The sequence below is a fragment of the Salmo trutta genome, chromosome 13, assembly GCF_901001165.1.
Source record: "Salmo trutta chromosome 13, fSalTru1.1, whole genome shotgun sequence".
Classification (NCBI taxonomy): domain Eukaryota; kingdom Metazoa; phylum Chordata; class Actinopteri; order Salmoniformes; family Salmonidae; genus Salmo; species Salmo trutta.
Window position 1 is genome coordinate 62,456,732 of NC_042969.1, and position 27,268 is coordinate 62,483,999.

A 27,268-nucleotide genomic window follows, 5' to 3' on the forward strand; every position below is an offset into this window, starting at 1 on the left:
CTTATTTGTCCTATTACACAGACAACCTCAGTGAGTGGGGTCATGGTCAGGATTTTTCATTATCAATGGCGACCCTGGAACAATTAGGGTTAAGTGCCTTGCTCAAGGGCACATCGAAAGATGTTTCACCTTGTCGGGCTAGAGGATTCGAACTAGCGACCTTTTGGTGACTGGCCCAACAATAGAAATATAATTTATATTTCTGTGGGGCCAACGCTCTAACCTGCTAGGCTACCTGCCGCCCGTAATGATTGATGAGTGCCTATGTGTCTTAGATCACCAATGACAAGTAAGTGCTAGTGGAGGATAGACAGAAGTTAAATTCAGACGGAATCCAAGATAGCCAAGGTAATAACCATTACCATTATTATTACCAGTACAATACATCCGCAAAGCAACAATGGGAGGCATTCAAATATTTATTTCATCATGTTTGGGAGAAAAAAATATTCAAAGAAGTTATATCGAGAAAAAAAATGTAATAATGAAGAGATAACGTGGGTCTGCCAGGTAATAGACCATATTGTTCTATTATTACCCATTCCTACTTATCAAGGTCAGACAGGCCGGGCTGTATGTTACCCAGTCGTCCCTGCTTCAGTTCAGCTCAGCTTGACTTCACAATGTGGCTCCTCGCCCGCCCCACTCGGGCTGTTTTACATTTGCAGTCTTGTAAGGATTTTTCCAACGCAGTCATTTGGGGCTGGGATTTGTGCGGAGCTCTGTGTTCTGCACTAGCGTTGGCTTAACAACGATTCATTAAGCTCCCATCTGGTTGGCCAGGGACCTTCTCTGAAGTCTCACTTCAACAGGCGGGAACGCTGCTTCGGAACGGACCGCAGGTTTGGAGCCAAAGTGCTAAGTGATTACTGCCCTATTGTGGTTCAAAGACCGCTAACTAAGGGCCGTTTGGCTTCATGCTTAGTGGTGTCACGCTAGCTTACAATATGGCTAGCAGAGGAGTATGGCTGAAGATGAGATCTAGAACTACACACACTTAAGCTCTGCTCAAATGGACTGCATGGGAGGGCTTGTTGTGTAGCTCACCTGCAGCCCATGTTTACAAGTTCAACAGATTTCTAACTGGCAAAGTATCTCAATACAAGCAGAGATGGCAAAATGAAATGAAGGATTTACTCAAAGTTTCAACAAAACACTTGGCCTGTTACTTAAATCTCTTTACACATACACATCCATGTCCCACTCCCTCATTTGCTGATAATAATATGATCAAGTTTTGCATTTAAATGGTTTTCTTAGAAACGTTAATCAATTCATTACTGGTACGTGTCCATCTTAACCATAAACACACTACTTCAAAGGCATAATGAATATTTTTCACTTTGCTGAACACATCTCCTTTTGGCATTGTTTGACATTGAACGTTTTGGATAATTTTTTTAAGCCATTATATGGCACGCTTTTGCATAATTCTATAGAGGGGTTCTTCCTCTGGAATACTCATTATCATCATCACAGTCACAATGCTCCTCCAGTCAGGATAACATGGATCTGAAGGCGCAGAGCTTTTAGGCAGATGTAGGCTTCTATTGGAGTTTGGTCACTCTGATCTGCTTCTCCTCATGCTAAACTACTATGGCTTCATCATGGTCATCATGGCTGTTTCAACATAATCTCATTTCAGATGCCTCACAGGCAGTTCAAAGTTGGCTGGCTGGCTGATTCTGAACTGACCGGATGGGTGGACATCGCCGCTGCCTCAGGAGCCACACAGCACTCCCTAGCCCTAGCTATCATTCCAGTGGGCCCCTACACTGCTCTGACCCATCTGGTACTGGTAGGACGGGTCCCGGATGGATGGGGGGGTGCCCTGTGTTGGGAAGGCCGAGAACTCCCTGTGAGGCCGGAGAGGAGACCCAGGCCCAGGCTTCCTGTGGTACAGAGGAGGATGGACCACCGGCCTGCTACCCCTGGAACCAGGAACCGGTGGAGAGGAAGACGAGATGGAGGACGACGAGGGGATGGTGGCCAGGCCTCGCTGTGCTGTAGCTGGACTGTAAATTCCTATGTCGGACTGGGGGCGTGGGGGTCCGGTGGGGGTGTGGTGGGGCACCACGGAGGTGGCGGTGGCAGTACTGGGGAAGTGAGCAGTGAAGGGCTGGTAGGGGACAGCCTCCACTGTCTGCACGCTGTACCGCGGGTAAGGCTGCACCGACGCCCACATGTTGCAGTTCAGAGAGGGGGGAGCCAGGTCGTCAGCACCCACAGCCCCGTGGCCGTTCTCTCCCTCCATCCCTCCGTACATACAGGCCTCCCTGGAGCTCATGGCCTCACCACAATAGGGGTGGGACAGCAGTGGAGGCTCGTAGGTGGGAGGAGAACAGAAGTAGTGTTCCTCTGAGACTGCTGGAAGCGCTGTGTCCAGATATGGCCGTTTACAACCCAGTTCCAAGTGCCTGGTGTTATCTGTAAAGAAATGAAGATTAAATCATCATCACTGAGTGTAAAAACTCAATGTATCACCCTGCTGACCTATGATGCTTCTTCATACTGTTTGGAACTGTGCACAAAGCCATTTATATTATGTGATATTGATGTGTAGCACCAAAAGATGTGTTGCAAGACAACAAAGTTTTCTGAAAGACTAATGAGGACTGCCCATTTTCTGTGATTGACAGGTGTGGAGATGTTCAGGTAGGTCTGTAGCTAACCCACCTCTGTGTTTGAAGCAGTGGTAGAGCAGGCTGGGCTCTCGGCTTGGAGGGAAGGAATTGGAGATGTGTTCCTGGTGGTCTGAGTTCCCCAGGGGCACCCCACCCTCGTACTGGTAGTGGGACAGGACCTGGGGGTGCCCCGACAGGTGTACCCCAGCTCCCAGCTTCCCCGTTCGGTGACCATGTGAGGAGAGGAGCCTCTGGCGAACCATGTTCTTAGAAATCACTGGGTAGTCTTTTCTACGGAGAGGAAGAAGGGAAAACAAGAACAGAAGGATTAGCGTTAATGTTAGTGTTGGGGAAGCTACTCTGAAAATATAGTTTATCAAGCTACTAATTACTTCATACTGGAAGAAGTTGAGCTACATGAAAGCTACCCTTAAGAAAAATATAGCTTACTTAACTAAATTTACTTAGAAAAAGTGGTTAATTACATCCAAACTACTTCTAAATCTGAAATGTCATAGACTACAAATTGCAAGAACAGTTCACTCTGGAGCCAGATGTTAACAGAATGTGTAATTTAACCTATTAAACACAAAAAGTGAGAATTAGGCAGGTCTGATGTAAAAAATAAAAAAAGTCAATTCTTGCCTACTTCACCAATATTTTATTTTTGTTAAAAAAGTTGTCTGTAGTTCCAGTAGTTAGCTACACCACTACATGGTAAAACACTACCAAGATTTGAATTTAGTTCAACTACATTTACATTTACATTTAAGTCATTTAGCAGACGCTCTTATCCAGAGCGACTTACAAATTAACTACGACCAAGCTACTGCAAAATATAATTAAATCACTAGTTGAACTAAATGTAGTTCACTACTTCCCAATACTTGCGTTACAGATTCTACTTAGCAGTGAGAGAGTGATGTATTTAAGGAAGCAAGCACAGATAAAGGAAGAAATGGAACAAGTTCCAAAAGGAACAAATGGTTCCAATGAATGATGTACTGCCCCAAAAGAAGAATTGTTTCCATGATAAAGTAAGTATTCCATATACTTTTTATTGTGTGGCACATTCCCATAAACATACAGAACATACCCTTGGAGTCTGGAGACACGCAGGTCCCCTTCATCGCTGCCACGGAAACCCTTGGCAAACGGGTTGTTCTCGATCTTCAACTGAGTTATCTGAGAAGACAGCAACATTTCTTGTCACTGCACTTGAGACTCATCATGAAATGTGCAGCTAGGTTCAGTCAAAAATTGTCTTTCTATGATTTGGAACATTTCTCCTGCAGATAGATAGTGTTTTGAAGACATGCTCTCGTATTACTGACTTTAGAAACGAGTCAGACTGTGTGTGCAGCAGACGTTGAACATCAGATAGCAGGTGGACAACTACATGGGTGGCACTTATACTGTACCTTATGGTTCTGGTAGGAGGTGACAGAGATGAAGGCTGTCTCGTGAAACACGTGAGTGCAGTAGGCTGTGTTCTTAGACCCAAAGGCGTTGTTCTCGTCGGCCTTGACGATGTGGAGCCGAGGCTGGTACTTGTGCATCGAGTTCAGGATGATCTATCAGGGGGAAAAATGGAAAGTACAGGGTCAGACGAACGACAGCTGAGTCGATCACAGCACACTGTCCTTTTAGTGGCACCAGTGAATGACCAGACACCACCACAGGTTTAAGACTTTTTAAGATGTTCTTATTTCTTTTTTAAGGCTAGTTTTTCCTCCTTTAAATGAATGGTTGTCCCTGGCCTAGATGTTAAATTCCAAGTGATGCAATTGTATTGACTTGAATAGACTCATAGTGTGAACGGGGTGCTTAAGATGCTCAGGTTTTCCATGGCTAGCCTTTTTAGCAGGTAGGCCTATTTTAATTACATTTACATTTACGTCATTTAGCAGACGCTCTTATCCAGAGCGACTGCATACATTTCATTTCACGCATTTAAAAAAAATTGTATTCATTTTTTGTACCCCCCCTGTGGGAATGGAACCCACAACCCTGGCATTGCACACACCATGCTCTACCAACTGAGCCACAGGGAAGACATTGCTATTGGAGTCAGCATTAGTGGGCATACAATGCCAAACTTTGTCCATACAATGTGGAAATTTGTCAATATACTGTAGTTCAATGTGTTGATACTGAAAAGTGGGCACCCCTTTGTCACACAAGAGTTGCAACTGTATAGTGCATCAATCAGCACGTATGGTGCGTGCTCAATGTTTGGGTTGGGGGGGGCGGCTAGGTCAGCACATCGGCACCAGTCTGCTCAGAGTAGCCTAGTAGCCTAGCCACATGCTCACTGGAGTGTCAGCAGGGTTGGAGCAAGGGTTATCTCCAGTGCAGCTCTGTCAGGGCCGATGAGCATCAGGCTCTCCCCCACTCCCACCTCCCCTCCTCTCCTACATTCTAGACTCACGGCCCAGTAGTACCAGGGCATTGTCTTAACAGGTGAGCCCCTCCAGGAGGCTACCACAGAGAGGGGTTAAGACTATCAAGCACAGGCGGGCTGGTTCACCATAATTGGGGAGGATGGGGTCATAGTAATGGATGGAACAGTATAAATTGAATGGTATTGAACTCATTGAACGCATCGCTACATATTTGCCGCCAAACCCACTGGCTCCAGGTCATCTATAAGTCTTTGCTAGGTAAAGCGCTGCCTTATCTCAGCTCACTGATCACCATAGCAACACCCACCCGTAGGACACGCTCCAGCAGGTATATTTCACTGGTCATCCCCAAAGCTAACACCTCCTTTGGCCGCCTTTCCTTCCAGTTCTCTGCTGCTAATGACTGGAACGAACTGCAAAAATCACTGAAGCTGGAGACTTATATCTCCCTCTCTAACTTTAAGCATCAGCTGTCAGAGCAGCTTAACGATCACAGCCAATCTGTAAATTTCCCACCCAACTACCTCATCCCCATATTGTTATTTATCTTTTTGCTCTTTTGCACCCCAGTATCTCCTTGCACATCATCATCTGCACGTCTATCACTCTAATGTTAATGCTAAATTGTAATTATTTCGCCTCTATGACCTATTTATTGTCTTACCTCCCTAATCTTCTACATTTGCACACACTGTACATAGATTTTTCTATTGTGTTATTGACTGTACGTTTGTTTATATGTAACTCTGTGTTGTTGTTTTTGTCGCACTGCTTTGCTTTATCTTGGCCAGGTCACAGTTGTAAATGAGAGCTTGTTCTCAACTGGCCTACCTGGTTAAATAAAGATGAAAGAAAAAATAAAATCAAACGCATGGTTTCCATGTGTTTGATACCATTCCATTCACTCCATTCCAGCCATTACTATGAGCCGTCCTCCCCTCAGCAGCCTCCTGTGCTATCAGGGCACAGGCAGCCGGGGTCATAGTTGCACCCTGAACAGCCCAATGCTCACATGCCTTTGCCCCCTTTTGCTGAGGCAAGGTTCGGACAGAGATAAGCAATTGGTTCATTGGCTGCCTAGAGACTGTGGTGACCTGAGGCAGATAACGGATAGAGATAAGCTACTGGTTGGTTGACTGGAGACTCTCTGGTGATGACCTTTGTCTAGTCTGCTAGTCTGGCCAGTGTCTGTCTGGAGGAAGCGCAGGAAGGAGTCTGACTCTCTCTGTGCTGTCTGGTTGCATTGAGCAGGACAAGCCTTCCTTGGATCAACCCAGAACCAAATCATGCATTTTCTCTTTGATCTTGTGGGTGAAAATGCCAGCCCCAGACAGTTTGCTAACTGGTTTATAAACCAAGACACACTGCCTCACTCAGTGACAGCTGGGAAGTGACAGCATTTCAGGAGTGATTCCTTGGACCATCTCTTGGTCAACAGTAGCATGGGTCAGTGGGAGCCCAGATCCCAGATCAGTGATAGTGTTTTTACTGCTGATGCTGAGCAGGTCAGCAGCAAAGGGAAGGGAAGGGCAGAGTTTGTGGGGGATGGTCAGAAAGGGGAAGGTCTGTCATAGATATGAGACCCCTGGGTTGAATCAAGCTGACGGCCATCCTGCTCTGGACTGGACTAGCAGCCATGCTGACCCACATACTTGCACACACAGTCATGCAGACCGCATACTCTCACATACATAAACACACTTGAAAAGACACACTCTCCAATGCACAAACAACAGAGTCTGTCATTGACTGTCATTAGCTCACTTCACAGGCTGTTTTATTTCGGCCGTGGGTCAGTTAAGAGCAGTGGTGTCAAAGTCATTTTTCACCGGGGGACACATTCGGTCTTCAATGAGGTCCGGAGGGCTGCATTTAAAATATTTTCAATGCTCCCTGACTGTCTAGCTTTCATTTCAGTGATTATTAGCGAGCTGGATTTAACCCCCCATGGGCCGTATGCTTGACACCCCTGATTTAGTGGGTCAGGTGGGTGGTGGATCCAGTGCTATGCAGGGCAGGGAGGAGAGGCTCTCTGGCTCCCCTGCTGGCGTGGGCTGTTCTATGGCCATCAGCAGGACAGTAAGACCTGGCCCCTCTCTCTCTCTCTGTCCTCATTACTCGCCCTTATCACTATCCAGGCGGCGGACTCAACTTGACAGCGGGCCCTGCCGCTGATCCCAGAGGTTATGAACCTAATGAGTTCTCCTTCTGACGGGATGGCTTTGGACAAGCCTGCTCAGAGTTCCTCTGGGCAGCACTGCCTCCACCGTCACACTTCTCACTTCCCTCTGTGAGTTCTCCTTCTGAGTTCTCCTAATGAGTTCTCCTAATGAGTTCTCCTTCTGACGGGATGGCTTTGGACAAGCCTGCTCAGAGTTCCTCTGGGCAGCACTGCCGCCACCGTCACACTTCTCACTTCCCTCTGTGGCAAGACACTCACTTTCTCTCTCTTTCTCTCTCTTTCCCTCTCTTCTCTCTCTGTCACTCCCTCCTCTTCACTCCCTCTTTCACCCTCTGTTCCTTTTCCACTCTGGCCACCTTTTCTCGACTCCTTCCCCCTCTCTCCTCTCTCCCTCTTTCCCTGTTTCACTCTCCTATCTCCCTCTCTTTCCATAAAGACAGCTTCATGACTCAGTCTCTTGTTAAAAAAACGTTCTATCCTGCTGTTGCTTTAACACCAGTCTATTGAACTCTCATCCACTGTGTAGTTTTTACTAAATGAGCCGTATCCAGTCACCTCTCTTGTTTTACATGGCCAGGAGAAGTGAGAAGCTGTATTGTGTGAAATGACCCAGTGCCTTCCTGGGATGTGGATTGACCTACATTGTGAGGCCTCAGTAGCTAACCATCCCCCTCTCTCTCACTCTCTCTCTATTCCTTTACAGTTAATTGAGCTTAAAGTTTATAGACGTTGTTGACATTATTCAGAGCAGTCAAGCTGTTGATCAGTTGCATCAGCAGGGCCAAGTGATGTGACAGGCAGAGTACTTCGCTCTGTGACAAAGAACTAAGTGGCTTTAAGGGCCAAGTGTGAGGTCACATGGCCAAAGTACCTGTTGTTATTGGGCAATTGTCCAGCATACACCCATATTTTAGTTGTGTACTGTTACAGTTGAAGTCAGAAGTTTACATACACTTAGGTTGGAGTCATTAAAACAATTTTTCAACCACTCCACAAATTTCTTGTTAACAAACTATAGTTTTGGCAAGTTGGTTAGGACATCTACTTTGTGCATGACACAAGTCATTTTTCCAACAACTGTTTACAGACAGATTATTTCACTTATAATTCACTGTATCACAATTCCAGTGGGTCAGAAGTTTACATACACTAAATTGACTGTGCCTTTAAACAGCTTGGAAAAATCCCCAAAATGATGTCATGGCTTTAGAAACTTCTGATAGGCTAATTTACATAATTTGAGTCAATTGGAGGTGTACTTGTGGATGTATTTCAAGGCCTACCTTCAAACTCAGTGTCTCTTTGCTTGACATCATGGGAAAAATAAAAATAAATCAGCCAAGACCTCAGAAAAAAAATTGGAGACCTCCACAAGTCTGGTTCATCCTTGGGAGCAATTTCCAAATGCCTGAAGGTACCACGTTCATCTGTACAAACAATAGTACGCAAGTATAAACACCATGGGACCACGAAGCCGTCATACCGCTCAGGAAGGTGATGCATTCTGTCTCCTAGAGATGAACGTACTTTGGTGCGAAAAGTGCAAATCAATCCCAGAACAACAGCAAAGGACCTTGTGAAGATGCTGGAGGAAACAGGCACAAAAGTATCTATATCCACAGTAAAACGAGTCCTATATCGACATAACCTGAAAGACCGCTCAGCAAGGAAGAAGCCATTGCTACAAAACCGGCATAAAAAAGCCAGACTACAGTTTGCAACTACATATGGGGACAAAGATCGTACTTTTTGAAGAAATGTCCTCTGGTCTGATGAAACAAAAATAGAACTGTTTGGCCATAATGACCATCGTTATGTTTGGAGGAAAAAGGGGGAGGCTTGTAAGCCGAAGAACACCATCCCAACCGTGAAGCACGGGGGTGGCAGCATCATGTTGTGGGGGTGCTTTGCTGCAGGAGGGACTGGTAAAAATCACAAAACAGATGGCGTCATGAGGAAGGAAAATTATGTGGATATATTGAAGCAACATCTCAAGACATCAGTCAGGAAGTTAAAGCTTTGTCGCAAATGCGTCTTCCAAATGGACAATGACCCCAAGCGTACTTCCAAAGTTGTGGCAAAATGGCTTAAGGACAACAAAGTCAAGGTGTTGGAGTGCCATCACAAAGCCCTGACCTCAATCCAATAGAAAATTAGTGGGCAGAACTGAAAAAGTGTGGAGGCCTACAAAAGCAAGGAGGCCTACAAACCTGACTCAGTTACACCAGCTCTGTCAGGAGGAATGGGACAAAATTCACCCAACTTATTGTGGGAAGCTTGTGGAGGTTACCCAAAACGTTTGACCCAAGTTAGACAATTTAAAGGCAATGCTACAAAATACTAATTGAGTGTATGTAAACTTCTCACCCACTGGGAATGTGATGAAAGAAATTAAAGCTGAAATAAATCATTCTCTTACTATTATTCTGACATTTCACAATCTTAAAATAAACTGGTGATTCTAACTGACCTAAGATGGGGAATTTTTACTGGGATTAAATGTCAGGAATTGTGAAAAACTGAGTTGAAATGTATTTGGCTAAGGTGTATGTAAACTTCCGACTTCAACTGTACATGTACTTTTAGTATATTTGATCAGTGGAGGCTCCTCAGAGGAGGAAGGGGAGGACCATCCTCCTTAGTGAATTTCTTGAAAATCTAAATAGTGAAACATTAAAGTTAGTCATTTTAGATAAAACTATACTAAATGTATTCACGCCACCAAATTATTGATTAAAGCACACTGTTTTGCAATGAAGGTCTACAGTAGCCTCTGCAGCACTCTGTAGGGCAGCACCATGGTGTAGCCGGAGGCAGGAACGCCGCCAGGGATTTTGGGCCCAATGAAAAGATACCACATTGGGCCACACCACCACAGGCCATACCAACCCTGCGCAATTGCTGTAACCACACACCTTCAGAACCCAATCAACCCATTCAAAGCTTTAAATAACTCTACCTTTGCAGACTTGCAACTATCTTGTAGTCCAATATTTACAGTACAATATTTACTGACAGTGAGCTGTGAGAATATAACACTGTGCAGACATGCACACAACATTCTGCATACAGTGGAATTCACTATTTCATGCAAAACTGATACCCTCTATAAGAAATTAGCTAAAGGCCATATTTTACAGTATAAATGTAATGTTAATGGTACAATTCTTGAATGGCGAATTCTCTTATCATTAATGAATAACTTAAAATAAATATAACTTAAATATACATTAACCTCTTCAAATAAAAAAAATTAACATTATCATCTATAGAATAATATAACAAACAAAATAATCAAATCAGCAGCAGATTTTTGAACTAAGTATACATACCAACGAGAAAATAAGCAAGTCCAGCTTTCTAGCTAACTGACCTTCAATGGACAGCATGGCAAGACTGCAAAGCCCGTCCTGGGACATAGTGGACCTCAAATAGTTTTTAGCTTACTTAAAGCTCTCTCGCCACCAGCAACATGCAGTGTGTAAAATATACGTAAAGCAATGCACACTTCTCCAAAAATGCTTTGCAGCTGCATCTTACAAATTGGATTTAGGAGATCAAGAGGGAACAAGTTGGGGGGAAAGGGGCAGCATATACAGTGTTCAGGTGTCTTATTTCATTTTGAAACTCAGGTGTAAGATTTCTGGAATACTTCATGATCAGTGGTTGGCACACAGAAGGGACTTTATCCTCACTAATATGCCCAACTGTCAGAACAGCAGAAAATGATTCTACAATTTTTGCACTGTTGTGGAACCTAGTGTCCAAGTCACTTATGATGTCCATAGCAGTAAAGAACAGTGTTCCAAAACTGCTGCACTGTCCTGAGCTGTCTCCTCTTGAGAGGTCTCATCATGGAATCTCTTCATTTTCCTCTGGCGGCTGTGTTCCTTGCTAAATTGAGGTGCAACATCCATTTGTGTAGCAATCAGTGTTGCCTCAGACAGGAGAGACTCCCATCCATCTCTAAGATCCTGCATCTCTTCCTTTAAGGCTCTGATATTGGCTGCCTCTGTGTCAAGTGAGATTTTTCCTGACTGGAGAATCACATTCTTGTCCTCAATGCATTGCAGTACCTGCAATTATGCCAACTGACATGTCATTCAACACAATGCTGACCTCCTTTAGTTGGGAGTAGGGCTGGTTCAGGGGTATGGGGATGGGGTGACAGGGCTGCTGAGCCTGAAGCTGCATCGTCTATCACAGTCTATCACAGTGCCATCCGTTTTGTCACCAAAGCCCCATATACAACCCACCACTGCGACCTGTATGCTCTCGTTGGCTGGCCTTCACTTCATAATCGTCGCCAAACACATTGGCTCCAGGTCATCTACAAGACCCTGCTAGGTAAAGTCCCCCCTTATCTCCGCTCACTGGTCACCATAGCAGCACCCACCTGTAGCACGCGCTCCAGCAGGTATATCTCTCTGGTCACCCCTAAAGCCAACTCCTCCTTTGGTCGTCTCTCCTTCCAGTTCTCAGCTGCCAATGACTGGAACGAACTACAAAAATCTCTAAAACTGGAAACACATCTCCCTCACTAGCTTTAAGCACCAGCTGTCAGAGCAGCTCACAGATCTCTGCACCTGTACATAGCCCATCTTTAATTTAGCCCAAACTACTACCTCTTCCCCTACTGTATTTATTTATTTTATTTATTTTGCTCCTTTGCACCATATTATTTATATTTTAACTTTTAACTTTCTTCAAACTACAAATCTACCATTCCAGTGTTTTTCTTGCCATACTTTATTTACTTTGCCACCATGGCATTTTTTTGCCTTTACCTCCCTTATCTCACATCATTTGCTCACATTGTATATAGTCTTATTTTTTTCTACTGCATCATTGATTGTATGTTGTTTTACTCCATGTGTAACTCTGTGTTTTTGTATGTTGTCGAACTGCTTTGCTTTATCTTGGCCAGGTCGCAATTGTAAATGAGAACTTGTTCTCAACTTGCCTACCTGGTTAAATAAAGGTGAAAAAAAAAAAAAATCTGTTGGGCCTGGCACCAGGCATTGGCGGGGACAACTGATTTAGTATGAATAGCTTGCTAAAAGTTTGCCTGCATTGATTAAATGTCGGCTAAAAGAGGAGCGAAATGTAAACACTCAGAATTTTCTGTGAAGATATTAAGTAACTAATGTTCGGGGAGCAAATGGACTAAGCTAACAGGTTCATTTCCACCACTCACGGACTACACCCACCTTCCTTTGTAAAAAATTGGGTGGCATGTTGTCTCCCTTTCTTTTCTCTCCTGTCTTTCTTTTCATTTTTGGGAGCCAGATTTTTCTTTAGGGGGGAGGGTTGGGCAATACAGAGGCTCTCTGGATGTTTACTTTTTTCCAAAAACGAGAAAAGAAAAAGAACCGTTAGTTTTATTAGTACATTGTAAATAAAATATTATATTAATGATGATAGGTTAATAATTAATATTGAAAAAACACAGCGCCGGAGGCCAGCTAGCTTCTGTCCTCCTCTGGGTACATTGACTTCAATACAAAACTTAAGAGGCTCTTTACACAGTAATTATGACAACTTCCGGAGGATGTCCTCCAACCTATCAGAGCTCTTGCAGCATGAACTGACATGTTGTTCACCCAATCAAAGGATCAGAGAATTAATCTATTACTGAATCTTAAGCTACAGCTAACTAGCACTGCAGTGCAGTGCATAAAATGTGGTGAGTAGTTTCCTCAAAGAGAAACACGATAGTTGAACAGTTTTGAACAAATTAATTTCTTCCAAAATTAAGGAGAAGCGAGAGAGAGAGCTATATTTGGTTGTATTTTTTATTTTTATTTCACTTAGCTAGCAAATGCAGCTAGCTAGTTTAACCTACTCAAACAGAGAGGGATGCTATGTCAGCTAGCTGGCTATCGCTATGGCTATCCAACACTGGAACTCTTCCAAGTCAAGGTAAGCTTTTGGTTTTATAAATTTATTGCCACTGCTGGTGTAACTGCTAAACTACTTTCTTACTATACACTGGGTTTACTAACGCATTAGTTCTTGTAGTTCTAGTTGACTATGACGTGACAATTATGTTGGCTGTGTGTAGCGGTTTAGCAGTCATGATATGAAGGTTTTTTTCATCTGGTGTCAGACAGCTGATGTGCTGTGCACTGAAGTCCACAAGCGAAGGGAAAAGGTGTGTCACGTGTGCTATGAAAGTGAACTGTTTGCGTGTGATCAGGGGTGTATTCATTGCACCGATTCTGTTTAAAAAGGTTTCTTAAATGGAAGCAAACGGAACGAAACAGTGATAAACATACCTGAATTTGTCCAACAGAAACTGTAATTTGCAACTGTTGGACTAATGATTACACCCTAGATCATCTAGATGCAGGCAAGGCAGTATTGCATGTGTCACTGTCTGTCACCTTGATTACTCAAATATCTCTCAACCTGTGCACCTACGTCATGAAGGGTACAGGGAAAATTTGAGTATCATGTAGTACCCTAAACTGATCACTGTTACATTGAACTGGGTGAATGGAATATGAATGACAGTAATCCAATATGCTGTAATAGAAATAAGGCTGTGCTCATTAAAAATATATATATAATCCTCCCTCATCTTAAATGGCACCAACCGCCACTGATTTGAGTGAATGTTAGCCTGTGTGCTGGGTGGGTAGACTGAGGGTCACTCACATGCCCAAAGGGGTCCAGGTGGTTGTTGGTGAGTTTTAGCTTCTGGAAAGACACCAGCTGCCTCATCCAGTGGGCTCCTGTAGCCGGGGAGTCTGGATGGACATAGAGCCTCCCTGGCATGGCCGGCTCTGCCTTGCCTGCCACCATCCTGGGTAGAAAAAGGAGGAGAAGAGAGAAGAACGAGAGTGGGAAGGAGAGAGGGAGATGAAGAGACAAATTAAGGTGCAACATCATCATCCTCATAAAGACCCCTTGGCTAGCAGCAAACAACGGCCATTACTCTGCCAAGATGACTGCAGCCATATACAACCCAGCAGCCCTGTGATCTACCAAACCATATTGTCACAGCATGGCCAAATCTTCCAGCAGCCACACGACTCCATTCAGGCTCACTGATAGGCCACTGAGACTGAAGGATCCCTTTTTACACCAAACACATGTAGCTACAGTCAGTAATCATAAAAAATTGCAGCCGTTTCAGCCCTCACACTATGGGCTATAGGAACCATTCTCCCAGACTGGAGGTGCTGGTGGCTGCTTCAACCGTAACATCACTGTTAATTACGCTCCTCCAAGGTGTCGCTGAGAGAATCCAGAACCCCACGCTGGCAAACGCTGGGATTCCAGGCCCTCCCAGGCCATCCCACAAAGATCTGGAACAAATGGCTGTTAAAAAAAATATAACATGGCTGCTGGAGAAAGCAAAGCACGGTGGGGCATTTTATGGAGGCTTTGTCTGAGTCTCAAATGGTACCCTATTCCCTACATAGTGCACTACTTCTGACTATGGGCCCTGCGATTAGGGTGCCATTTGGGACGTAGATTTTTCTTGGCGTGACTAGGGTTCTGGTTTCAGTATACCCTACCCTGGATATGGTTGTTTTGTCATTTGCACAGCCGACAGTGCTAATGGTTGATGCCGCTCCGGTGGGCAGTGGCAGATGCAGGCTGTGGTGGCATCACTGGTCATGGCTAGAGGAATACAGTTTATGTCAAATTGACTTCAAAAGTAGATTTTGTTTTGCATTTTAGCTAACCCTAACCTAATTCTCCTAACCTGCTGCGTAAGTTCTCCTACCCTGTTACGAAAAGTCAATTATTTTACCCCTTTTTCATGGTATCCAATTGGTAGTTACACTCCTGTACGGACTCGGGAGAGGCAAAGGTCAAGAGCCATGCATCCTCTGAAACACAACCCAACCAGCTTCTTAACACAATGCCCACTTAACCCAGCCACACCAATGTGTCAGAGCAAATACTGTACACCTGGTGAGTGTTTGCTCTAGTGCACGATGGAACAATGACACTAGTGCACGATGGAACAATGACATCCCTGCCGACCAAGCCTTCCCCTAACCAGGACGACGCTGGGCCCATCGGTCTCCTGGTTATGGCCGGCGTCAACAGAGCCTGGACTTGAACCCAGAATCTCTGGTGGCACAGATAGCACTGTGGTGCAGTGCCTTATTCCACCACGCCATTCGGGAGGCCCTCTTTCTGATCAATTCTGACATAAGCTGTATCCCATCTAGTCAAAACCGGCATCACCCAAAGTATAGGGTCACTGGAAGGACAGCGGGTACAGCCCAGCAGGCAGCTTGCTAATGACAATCCGCAGCTACAGTTTAGTTAGCGCAGCGACTGAGACATGAGGCACTGCTCTTGCTGTGCTCTAAAAGAACAAAGGAGCATGCATGGCATGGCATAATATTATAACATGACCTCAATAACAACAAAGCTGTCTGTGGACAGACTTGTCACTAAAAATATTACAGTACTAAAGATTTCGATGATCATCATATTGTTTTTGTGTCCTCTCTCTCTCTCGTTCTGAGAAGTGGTGATTTTTCTCTGCAGCCAGGCGCTCCTTTTCACAAGAGCAATGATTAAACTGACAGAAACCTGTCAGTTTTCCTCATTATTCAACCACAACAGACTCAATTTAGGCCTTCCATGACTGAAGGCAGCAAGAGCCTGGACTCATACTCCAGCTCTCCATTCCATCAATGAATCTATACAAATGAACAAATTAACAGATGAGTAGGAGATGGACATCACACGTTGGTCTTGAACACAAAGAAAATGTTGTTAACCAATACACAGACAAAAATAAGGGTTCCTCAAGGGTTCTTTGTGAAAGGTGATGGTTCTATGTGGAACCATACTGACCCAAAGAACCCTTCAAGACGTTAAATGGTTATTTGTAGATTGCAGAGTCAAAAAAGGGTTCTTTCCTCTTTTAGTGATAATTAAAATGTAGGGGTGGCGGATCATTAGAATATTTTGGGGCGTGGTTTGAGCACTGCTCTTTTTGTAAAACCGAGTGTGATTACAGTTTATCTCATCTTTTTTGCTATGCCATATTGAAAATGACTATGGCCAATGACAGTGTTTTGTGAAAGACTCATGTATGGCCTTGTGTCAATTGAGAACTGTTGCTTAAGTCAGTGGTTCTCAATTCTCTCCTTAAGGACCCCCTGCCATTCCAGAGCTAGCACACCTGATTAAGCTTGTCAATGAACACAAGTTTAAAACCTATAATATGGCTAACCAGAAAAAAATAACCCTGTATGGTTCTTCAAAAGGTTATTTGGAGAACTTTTGAGATTGAGAATGGTTCTATAAAAAACCTTTCTCCATATAGGTTCCATAAGGAACCATTAAGGGTTGTAATCATAACACCAAAAAGGACTCTGCTATATAGAACCTTTTATAGTGCTTTATAGGAAAGGGATCTTTATAGCAACATAAAGCTTCCATTTAGAACTGTATTAGCATGGTTCTTTATAGAACCTTCAAAAAAGGGTTCTATATAGCACAAAAAAAGGGATCCGCTATGGTTACAACCCTTTTTGGTGCTGTATGATTCCACATGAAACAACGTTACATTATCCAACATGACATTTGTAAGGGGTGGGGGGTTTAAATAAAGAATATAATGCAGAAAACATGGTAATTTGTACCCTTCCATTAATTTGGTTTGCATAATGATGTCACAGCATGTAAAGTGTTTGTTCAAGAGCCTGCCGAGGAAAGGGCCCTCCGCCTGGGATGTGTGTGTGTGTGTGCGTGTGTGTGTGTGTGTGTGTGTGCGTGCGTCTGTGTGTGTACTGCGTGTCTGTGTGTGTGTGTGTGTGTGTGTGTGTGTGTGTGTGTGTGTGTGTGTGTGTGTGTGTGTGTGTGTGTGTGTGTGTGTGTGTGTGTGTGTGTGTGTGTGTGTGTGTGTGTGTGTGTGTGTGTGTGTGTGTGTGTGTGTGTGTGTGTGTGTGTGTGTCTGTGTCTGTGTGTGTACTGCGTGTCTGTGTGTGTGTGTGTGCATGTCTGTGTGTGTACTGCGTGTCTGTGTGTATACTGTATGTGGGAGGCAGCATCACCTCAAGCATATAAAACTGTCTGAGAGTGTTAAATGTCTCTCTCATTTGCACCCACCGTTACTGTCTGCTCTACAGCGTTGGTGATTGTTTTCCTATGGTGAGAGGAAGGCCTCTGCTGAGTTGTGGGGGTGAAGCTGTGGGGTTGAGAAGATAATAGCTACTTTCACCTTCCTTAAGCTCACCGCTCCCTCCCCACCCTCCCTAACCTCCCTATTTCTTGACCCCCCCTTTCCATTTCAAAACGTCCCTGACTCCTGAGGTCTAAAGCCAAGCAGCATCTGAGGCAGAGACGAGTAGGTGGATTTCTCATAACAACCATTAAGGATGTTACTCATCTAAGCCCTGAGCTTAGAGAAGAACTTGAGCAATACTGCAAACTGGAAGAACCATTCTGACAAGGTTTTTGGCAGGATTTTACAATTGTCTATGTATATTTTCTTTATTGGTCTGTTGTGTGTATTGCTGTATTGTCTGTTTTTAATATGTACAGCTGAAGTCAGAAGTTTACATACACTTAGGTTGGAGTCATTAAAACAATTTTTTCAACCACTCTACAAATTTCTTGTTAACAAACTATAGTTTTGGCAAGTCGGTAAGGACATCTACTTTGTGCATGACACAAGTCATTTTTCCAACAATTGTTTACAGACAGATCATTTCACTTATAATTCACTGTATCACAATTCCAGTGGGTCAGAAGTTTACATACTAAGTTGACTGTGCCTTTAAACAGCTTGGAAAATTCCCAAAAATGATGTCATGGCTTTAGAAGCTTCTGATAGGCTAATTGACATAATCTGACTCAATTGGAGGTGTACCTGTGGATGTATTTCAAGGCCTACCTTCAAACTCAGTGCCTCTTTGCTTGACATCATGGGAAAATCAAAATAAATCAGCCAAGACCTCAGAAAAAAATTGTAGACCTCCACAAGTCTGGTGCATCCTTGGGAGCAATTTTCAAACGCCTGAAGGTTCCACGTTCATCTGTACAAACAATAGTACACAAGTATAAACACAATGGGACCACGTAGCGTCTTAACGCACAGGAAGGAGACGCGTTTGGTCTCCTAGAGATGAACGTACTTTGGTGCGAAAAGTGCAAATCAATCCCAGAACAACAGCAAAGGACCTTGTGAAGATGCTGGAGGAAACAGGCACAAAAGTATCTATATCCACAGTAAAATGAGTCCTATATCGACATAACCTGAAAGGCCGCTCAGCAAGAAAGAAGCCACTGCTCCAAAACTGCCAAAAAGCCAGACTACGGTTTGCCACTGCACATTGGGACAAAGATTGTACTTTTTGGAGAAATGTCCTCTGGTCTGATGAAACAAAAATAGAACTGTTTGGCCATAATGACCATCGTTATGTTTGGAGGAAAAAGGGGGAGGCTTGCAAGCCCAAGAACACAATCCCAAACGTGCAGCACGGGGGTGGCAGCATCATGTTGTGGGGGTGCTTTGCTGCAGGAGGGACTGGTAGATGGCACAAAATAGATAACATCATGAGGAAGGAAAATTATGTGGATATATTGAAGCACCATCTCAAGGCATCAGTCAGGAAGTTAAATCTTGGTCGCCAATGGGTCTTCCAAATGGATAATGACCCCAAGCATACTTCCAAAGTTGTGGCAAAATGGCTTAAGGACAACAAAGTCAAGGTATTGGAGTGGCCATCACAAAGTCCTGACCTCAATCCTGTAGAAAATTTGTGGGCAGAACTAAAAAAGTGTGCGAGCAAGGAGGCCTATAAACCTGACTCAGTTACAGCAGCTTTCTCAGGAGGAATGGACCAAAATTCACCCAATTTATTGTGGGGAGCTTGTGGAAGGCTACCCGAAACATTTCACCCAAGTTAAACAATTTAAAGGCAATGCTACAAAATACTAATTGAGTGTATGTAAACTTCTGGTCCACTGGGAATGTGATGAGAGACATTAAAGCTGAAATAAATCATTCTCTCTACTATTATTCTGACATTGTCACGCCCTGACCATAGGTTAGGTCCCTTAGTTCTCTATGGTGTTGTAGGGCAGGGTGTGACTAGGGGGTGTTCTAGTCGATTCATTTCTATGTCTGGGATTGAGTATGGTTCCCAATTAGAGGCAGCTGATTATCGTTGTCTCTAATTGGGGATCATACTTAAGGTGTCTCTGTTCCCACCTGCTTTTGTGGGATATTGTTTGTGTATGTGCTTGTTGCACTATGTTACTTCACGTTTCGTTGCTTGTTTATTGTTTTTGTTGAGAAGTTTCACTTTTAATAAAGATGTGGAACTCAACACATGCTGCGCCTTGGTCCGTCCATTATCACGACCGTGACAGACATTTCACATTCTTAAATAAAGTGGTGATCCTAAATGACCTAAGACAGGGAATTTTTACTAGGATCAAATGTCAGGAATTGTGAAAAACTGAGTTTAAATGTATTTGGCTAAGGTGTATGTAAACTTCCGACTTCAACTGTAAATGTTTGTATTGACTGTATAGCTGCTGTCTTGGTGACCAGGTTTCCCTCATAAAGTAGATTCCTTATCTCAAAGGTCTTCCAAGTTAAATAAAGGATCACATTTTCTTAAATGTGTCTCTGACTAAACTCACCACTTGTTGTCACAGAACTTGTAGCGATGGTCGTCGGCGGGGACAATGTCTGTGAGGAGGATGTACTTTGTTTTCGGGTTCATGCCCGTCACTTTAACCTTGTAGCTGGGGAACATCCTCCTGTGAAGGAAAACAAGAAAAGGGTCTTACATTAAATTCGACATCCCCTAATGATGATTTCACCCACTAGACCTAATGCTCGCTCCCCAACTCACTCAAACACGAATTGGGTCAGCAGGTGTTTAGTTATTGGTGACAAAGTCACCTCATCCTGATCCAATTTGGAAAGACCTGCCATTAGCTTCTAAGCACCTTTAGTATCGTAAGACCCGTAAATACGGAGGTTAATTTAATGCCTTATGTCTTCGTGCTGTCCTCACACCTTGGAGCTTTGAGGGATGTTGAACGGGAATCAAGGTGATAAGGCACTTTGGGCAATGATGTCACCCAAGCTTTTTGAGCACCTAAGTACCTTCCCTCACCTAGCTACCTTACACTGGAAAATATTTCCCTCTTCAGATGAGCTAATGAAAATCGGCTTTAGCCCCAAGGTGTCTCTCCATGGGGCTGAGGGCAAAGGGTAGACATGCATAAGAGGCTCTTCTCCGGCTTTGCAGGAGGGTTTTAGCCAGCCCTGAGTGTAGCATCAGCACGGAAAGTGTTCTCCCCGCGGCAGATGAACGGACGATTAGCACTCAGAAAGCGGCTGAAGCCAGGCTTAGAGACTGATTGGGACGAGTAAGGAGCTAGAGAGGTCACAGGAGATCACAGAGTTGAGGGAGGTATGTAACCACAAACTGGTTGAATCAACGTTATTTGTCAACGTATTGTGATGTGGAATCTACGTGGAAAATACATTGGATTTGAAAAAAGTTCAATGTAAAAGTATGTTTTGAGGGTGGAAATTCAACCACAGTATTGTCATCATTGTAACCAATGATCAACATAGACAAACCTTGTATCAAATATGTTGAATTTGTAAGTTTGAAACATTATATCCACTATCAGAAAGAAGACTATAAGCTGGGTAGTACCTCCTACTGGAGAGTTAATTTATCTACTGCTATTCATTTGGTCTCCCATCCAGGGTTTTAACCAAGCCCAGCCCTGTTTAGCTTTGATATGTGTCACTGGCTACTACCAATGTGCTATCATGAGAATGAATACTGAGAGATCTCTAAATAACTAAATCTATTCACTGTTGCTACCAAAGTCATTCCAAGGGATAGCTTTAACAGAGCAAATAAATTGTACCCATACTTTATAAGTCATACTGTATATCATCAATTACACTATTTAGGCCTATATAGCATTTGCAAAGTCATCAACAGCTTTTGTTTAAATTCAACCCAGGGTTCAACTAAAATTATAAACTGGGTGGTTCGAGCCCTGAATGCTGATTGGCTGAAAGGTGTGGTATAACAGACCGTATACCATGGGTATGACAAAATATTTATTTTTACAGTTCTAATTACGTTGGTAACCAGTTTATTATAGCAATGAGGCATCTCTGGAGTTGTTGGTATATGGCCAATATACCACGGCTAAGGGCTGTGTCCAGGCACTCTGCATGGGCCTTATTGCTTAAATATCTAATACATATAGGCCTAGAGTTTCAAGCTTTAGTTGATTTCAAATGTAATCTTCAATTGAATCATTAATATGTTAGATTCACGTCTCCATCTCAACCAAAAATAAAAGTTAAAGAATTGGACTAAATCAAATCGTATTTTTTTTTAAAGTGCATGTAAAGTTTGATTAGACTAGATTTAGTCCTATTTTATAACTTTTATTTTTGGTTGAGATGAAGACGTGAATCTAACATATTAATGATTAGAAGTGACTCCAACATATCAATTATTCATTTGTAGACAAACTGGATATTGAATTGTCTTTGGTTGTCAACGCAACCAAATATCAACATTTAAAGGAGATGTATCTTCTGCTTGGATAGGTCCATCTGTACCACTGACTTAGTCTGGCTTTAATTCCAGTTTCTCTACAAATTAATCATTGATATGTTGGATTCACATGTCCACCTCAACCAAAAATCTAACTTAAAGAATATGACAAAAGGCAGGAAGGCCCTAAAAATTGTCAGACTCCAGCCACCCAAGTCATAGACTGTTTTCTCTGCTACCGCATGGCAAGCGGTACCGGAGCACCAAGTCTAGGTCCAAAATGCTTGTACCCCCAAGCCATTAGACTCCTGACCAGCTAATCAAATGGCTACCCGGACTATTTGCACCCCCCCCCCCTACTCTCTGTTTATTATCTATGCATAGTCACTTTACTTCTACCTACATGTACATATTACCTCAATTACCTTGACTAACCTGTACCCCCGCTTATTGACTCTGTACCGGTACCCCCTGTATATAGCCTCGCTACTGTTGTTTTATTGGTGATCTTTAATTATTTGTTATTTTTCTATTTTCTTCTTTTTGAACTTTGTTAACACTTTAAACTGCATTGTTGGATAAGGGCTTGTAAGTAAGCAATTCACAGTAAGGTCTACACCTGTTGTATTCGGCGCATGTGACAAATACAATTAGATTTGATTTGAAATCAAGTCAAAAATTAAATGCACTTTACATAAAGTTTGATTTGATTTAGTCCTATTCTTTCCATTTGATTCTTGGTTGAGATGGAGATGTGAATCCAACAAATCAATTAATTTGTAGACAAACTGGAATTAAAGCCAGACTAAGTCAGTGGCACAAAATATACATTTCCTTAAAATGCTGATATTTGGTTGCATTGACAACCAAACACAATTCAATATGGGGCCGATTCCAACTTGAGTTAAGCGCGTGTAAATGGAACATAATTCCCTTTTTATGCCCTTTTCTCTCTATGCGTATACTGACATTGAACTTAAGCATGAGAATAGCATGCTATTCCCCCACTATTATTTGGGTGGGGATGGAATAAATGAAGGTGTGTCTGATAAGCCATATTCTGACCTTGACTTAATTCCCTCAGAATTCCACCACCTTTACGTGCAAAGAAACCATAAATAATGTCTAGCCAACATATCGGTTCCAAGTGGAAAAAACATCATTTTTTTCCAATACAAATAACACCATTCTCCATGCACTGTAATTTACAATTTGATGAGAGCAATTGATAAGAACTAGGTAAATTAGTAATCCGTTTGAATCAGAGAATTGTAAATATAAATGATATATTTTACCTTATAATCGCTGGAAACAAATGTGAAACCAGTCATATGGCAGCAAACTGAAACATATCAACATATCAACTTTCCCACACTAAAGATTATGAAATGTAGAATTTAAATTGTAAGACATTTTAACTTGCAGAGATGGGCACTCTCAAATGTCTTAATTATAGGCTACCCGACTTTCTCTGTTTCCTATTTCTATCAGGTTAAATATTACCCACTTACTGGGTAATTTACTGTTACTTCCCTTTATCATTCCATTTAATTACATTGTTTTGTTTACAGCCGTGTGGTTGTTGCTGAGGATCATTGGTAACAGTTGATAATATATATATATATATATATTTTTTTAAAGACATGTAGGCTAATTAAATTGTTATGGAGTAAAACGCAGACCAAGCCGTAACAGTTTGAACCTGATGCATGGTGCAATACTTGGCTGTGTCATCACACAATTCCATGGTTAGTGCAGACAATAGATGAGGGTATGGCCTACTATTCTACACTATTCTCCCTATTATAATTCTATGTACACTAATCTTCCAACATTACCATGGGTTGAAGAACTGAATGTGAACATTTTCAGAATTAATCTAAGCACTGTCTTTTTTCTTTCGTGCATAAATGCTCTCCTATCCTGTTTTTATGATTCCTAAATCCTTCCTAACCCTAAATAATCTATAAGATCAGAGTATTCTTTTATTTACCAATTAGTGCCGAAACGTAGAAGAACATGCATATATTTAGATGACTTTCTTTCATGATCTCTAATATTCTGAACCCGTTCTCTGGATATATTCTAGTGAGTCTGTGAATAAAATTAAAACTAAAAGGTACACTGTATTTAAAAAGATGACTTAAGGTAAATGTACTGAAAACCCTATTGAATGAAAACTCCACAAGAAAATCTGTTGGCCAGCAAGTGGGAGGGTTTTCAGCGGTTTAATTCCATTTATTCAGCGCACACAAGTGAACCACGCCTGCAAATCCTGTTACACACCTACACAAGGTAAGTCTGAATACTAACTACTGAGCAGTGTGTAGGAAAGGTGTTCCTAAATCGGAATCGGGCCCTTTCACTTTTGTAATACAGTAAATAGCCTATTAACTTGTCAATAAATTAACAAATGATATGTTGGATTCACGTCTCCAACTCAATCAAAAATAAAAGTTCAAGAATAAGATTAAGCCAGTGGCTCAGATGAAACTATCCACTATTCAAGCATTAGATATCCATAAAATGTTGATATTTGGTGGTGTTGTCCACCAAACACAATTCAATATTACTTTTGTAATTCGGTAATACAGACTAAAGTTAAAGCTATCTTACAAACTAATGTAACAGTTTTCATTCAACCTTAAAACAAGTAACATATCCATGGCCACATTTTGAGGTTAGTCTACAGTAACTATAAATGTCATCTTGTGTTCTTACGGGTGGCGCAGTGGTCTAAAACAGTGCAGGAGGTGTCACTACAGTACCTGGTTCAAATCCAGGCTGCATCACATCTGGCTGTGATTGGGAGTCCCGTAGGGTGGCGTGCAGTGTTGGCCGGGGGAGGCTGTCATTGTAAATAAGAATTCGTTCTTAACTGGCTTGCCTAGTAAAATGTATCATAGAAAGATAGCAGGTCTGTGGAGCTCGACACAGTTTCTATATTAATCTGTGCAGAATCTCCATCAGCATTGATGTACTTCTTATGTAATCTCAACCGCAATCCAGGTAATTTGGTTGTGCTATTAGATTAAATATAGTGATAATACATTAAGTTGTATAAATACAAAATATCTGACATTGTATTCCTATTTGAACTTTCTGTGCTTTTAAATGGTTGAAAGCGCAGTGATAATACATTTAGATAACAGCGACGGAAAATATGACATTATTTTTCCATTGGAATTTGGTTGTGCTTTTAGATGGTTGAAAGCATAGTGATAACACATTGGGAATTCAACAAACTTATGGCTGTCTTTTTGAGTGGGTGAATAAAGGTTGAAATTTAATTGATCCAACATTTCAACCAAATACTACCCACATTTCCACGTTGAAATGGCGTGGTGTGCCCAGTGGCATGTTCCTACATTTCACCTGATGGTTTTTGAGAGTGCATCGGCAGCACCGCCATAAAAAGAGCTCTCTGCTCTCATCCGTCTCAGAGAGAGAGACTCGGGAATGATAGACAGAATATGCTAATATAGCAGACAAGGCCATAAAACACATGAATAGCCCTACCTTCCGTGACCTCTTCCCTGTGAAACGGCTCTCTTTTTCATCCCATCTGCAAAGCAAAAAGTTGCAAAGGGATCTGCAGCACCCCTTATAAACCCCTAAGTGCTTTTTAATGGCGGTTCGGATCGGACAGCACTTTGTACATCTGACTTGTCATCGTACCGCATCACCCCCCGAGAGTAGGGTCGGTCAAAGGGTCTGTACTCCAGTACAGTTGATCTGCTGCTTCCCCTTCTCCTGACAACCGGTTAAAATAGTGGGAGTGTGAGACACACTTGTGAAAGGCTGACAGTGACATGCTCTCTGAATAGATGAGTGTAAGAGCGGGCAGATAGCTGGCCCCCTAAGCAGGCCAAGGCTCTGTGTGCATCAAAGGTAGTGCACTATGTAGGGAATAGGGTGCCATTTGGGACTCAGCCTCTATCTGTTGCTAACGCACAAGGCTTCAAAGGACCCATCCCAGATCTTTCTGGCCTGACAGGAGCCCTAGCTAAAGTTTTGTTCATGGATCACATTACTGTAAATACTCAACCTGCCCCGTATGGTAGAGGGGATTGAAGGCAGGTAATCTCTCTCCGTCTCTCTCAGGCTCCAAATCCAATCAGTGAGGAGATCAGTCCTGGTGTCAGGCTCACAGAAAGACATTTTAATCTGAGGGGAACATCCAAAACAGACCTGCAGCTCATCCCAGCACCACTCACACCCTCCAACCAGGCCCATATTGAGGCCTGTGTCAATAGATCAGGAGGTCTCTAGAAGATATAAGGCTATTTCTATGTAACCCAGCCTACCATTATTGCTACTGGCTTTTCAGCACATCCATGATTCCATTTTCCCACAAAGACATGACTCGATTGAAATAGTGGTGAACAGTAACCCCTCAGTTACTGTGGAAACATTGTTCGATCGGGCCCTAGAATTACCATCTCCCTAGCTGAGTCCATTACCAAAAGACTCAGCTCCATGAAGGGGTAACACAGCACAGCTCTGCGAGGGGCCCACACTGGATCACATAGCATGTCTAATGGCTAATCGGGGACCTCAATTGCTCAGCCACCTCAGCCCTGCCTGATGACAGATGCTGTGGTTTCCATGGCAAAGCTGTCAAACAGCCATATCCAAGTTGTACTGTCCATCCCCTTGAAGGACTTGCAGAACTTTACTCGGAAACATGCCTTTGTGTCATCCAAAACAGAATATGACAATGCATGAACAATAGAATAGGGATTCATTTGTTAGAGCGAGTGCCTGTCAAAACTCAGGAGCAGTCAGGACCAGCTGATTGCCACATGTTCCCAAGGCATGCGTTTTCTGTTCACGTGCGTGTCTGAGAGACTGTTTGTGTGTGTAGAGGACTGGAGAAAATGAGAAATGGAGATGGAGAATGTGTATGATATCAATGTCAGTGTGTGGGTGTGTGTTTGTGTGGCGTGAGCCAGCTGTTTTCCTAGCAGCTCAGCACTATGAGCCTCCCTGCCTCCGAGGCCCTCAAGTCCAGGGATCTATCCAAGCTCTGTCCCAAATGGTACACTATTTAATTTATAATGTACTACTTTTGACCAAGGCCCATAGGGCTCTGGTCAAAAGTAGTGCACTACATGGGGAATAGGGTACCATTTGGGACTCCCATCCAGTCTCTGGGAACCTCCAGCACTGAGGGAGATCAAAAGGAGCGGCAGGGGGATGATGGAGCGTTCCAGGCCCCGCTAGACGCTGCTGAAAGCGGGCGCCGGGGTCCTCTAATCACCCCTCCACCACCTCTCCCACTGACGGACTGTGTACAGAGAGAAAGAGAGGCGAGAAGGAGCACCGTGTGTACAGATAGGGAGAGAGGGGAGAGTTGGAGCACTGCCTGCGTATGTTAAAGAGCAAGGATTAAGACTGAGACTGTGGCACTCACAATAACAAACTACATCTACGTTCCTCAGTCAGGAGTTCACTGAATGCACTGTATGAGGCTGAAGGGCCAAGCTACACTGTATGAGGCTGAAGGGCCAAGCTACACTG

General features: G+C 43.1%; 1 protein-coding gene across 2 annotated transcripts in view; it reads right to left on the reverse strand.

The window, feature by feature from the left end:
* Positions 1 to 406: 406 nt before the first annotated feature.
* Positions 407 to 27,268, reverse strand: part of LOC115206260 (T-box transcription factor TBX4-like) — a 35,042-nt gene continuing 8,180 nt past the window's right edge. For both annotated transcript variants that reach the window (XM_029773012.1, XM_029773013.1), the window contains 6 exons: positions 19,845 to 19,964; positions 13,872 to 14,019; positions 4,046 to 4,198; positions 3,721 to 3,809; positions 2,677 to 2,915; positions 407 to 2,427 (listed from right to left, as the gene is read on the reverse strand). In XM_029773012.1, coding sequence (XP_029628872.1) covers positions 1,748 to 2,427; positions 2,677 to 2,915; positions 3,721 to 3,809; positions 4,046 to 4,198; positions 13,872 to 14,019; positions 19,845 to 19,964 — 1,429 coding nt within the window. In that variant the 3' untranslated portion in view covers positions 407 to 1,747. The remainder of the gene's footprint in view (positions 2,428 to 2,676; positions 2,916 to 3,720; positions 3,810 to 4,045; positions 4,199 to 13,871; positions 14,020 to 19,844; positions 19,965 to 27,268) is intronic.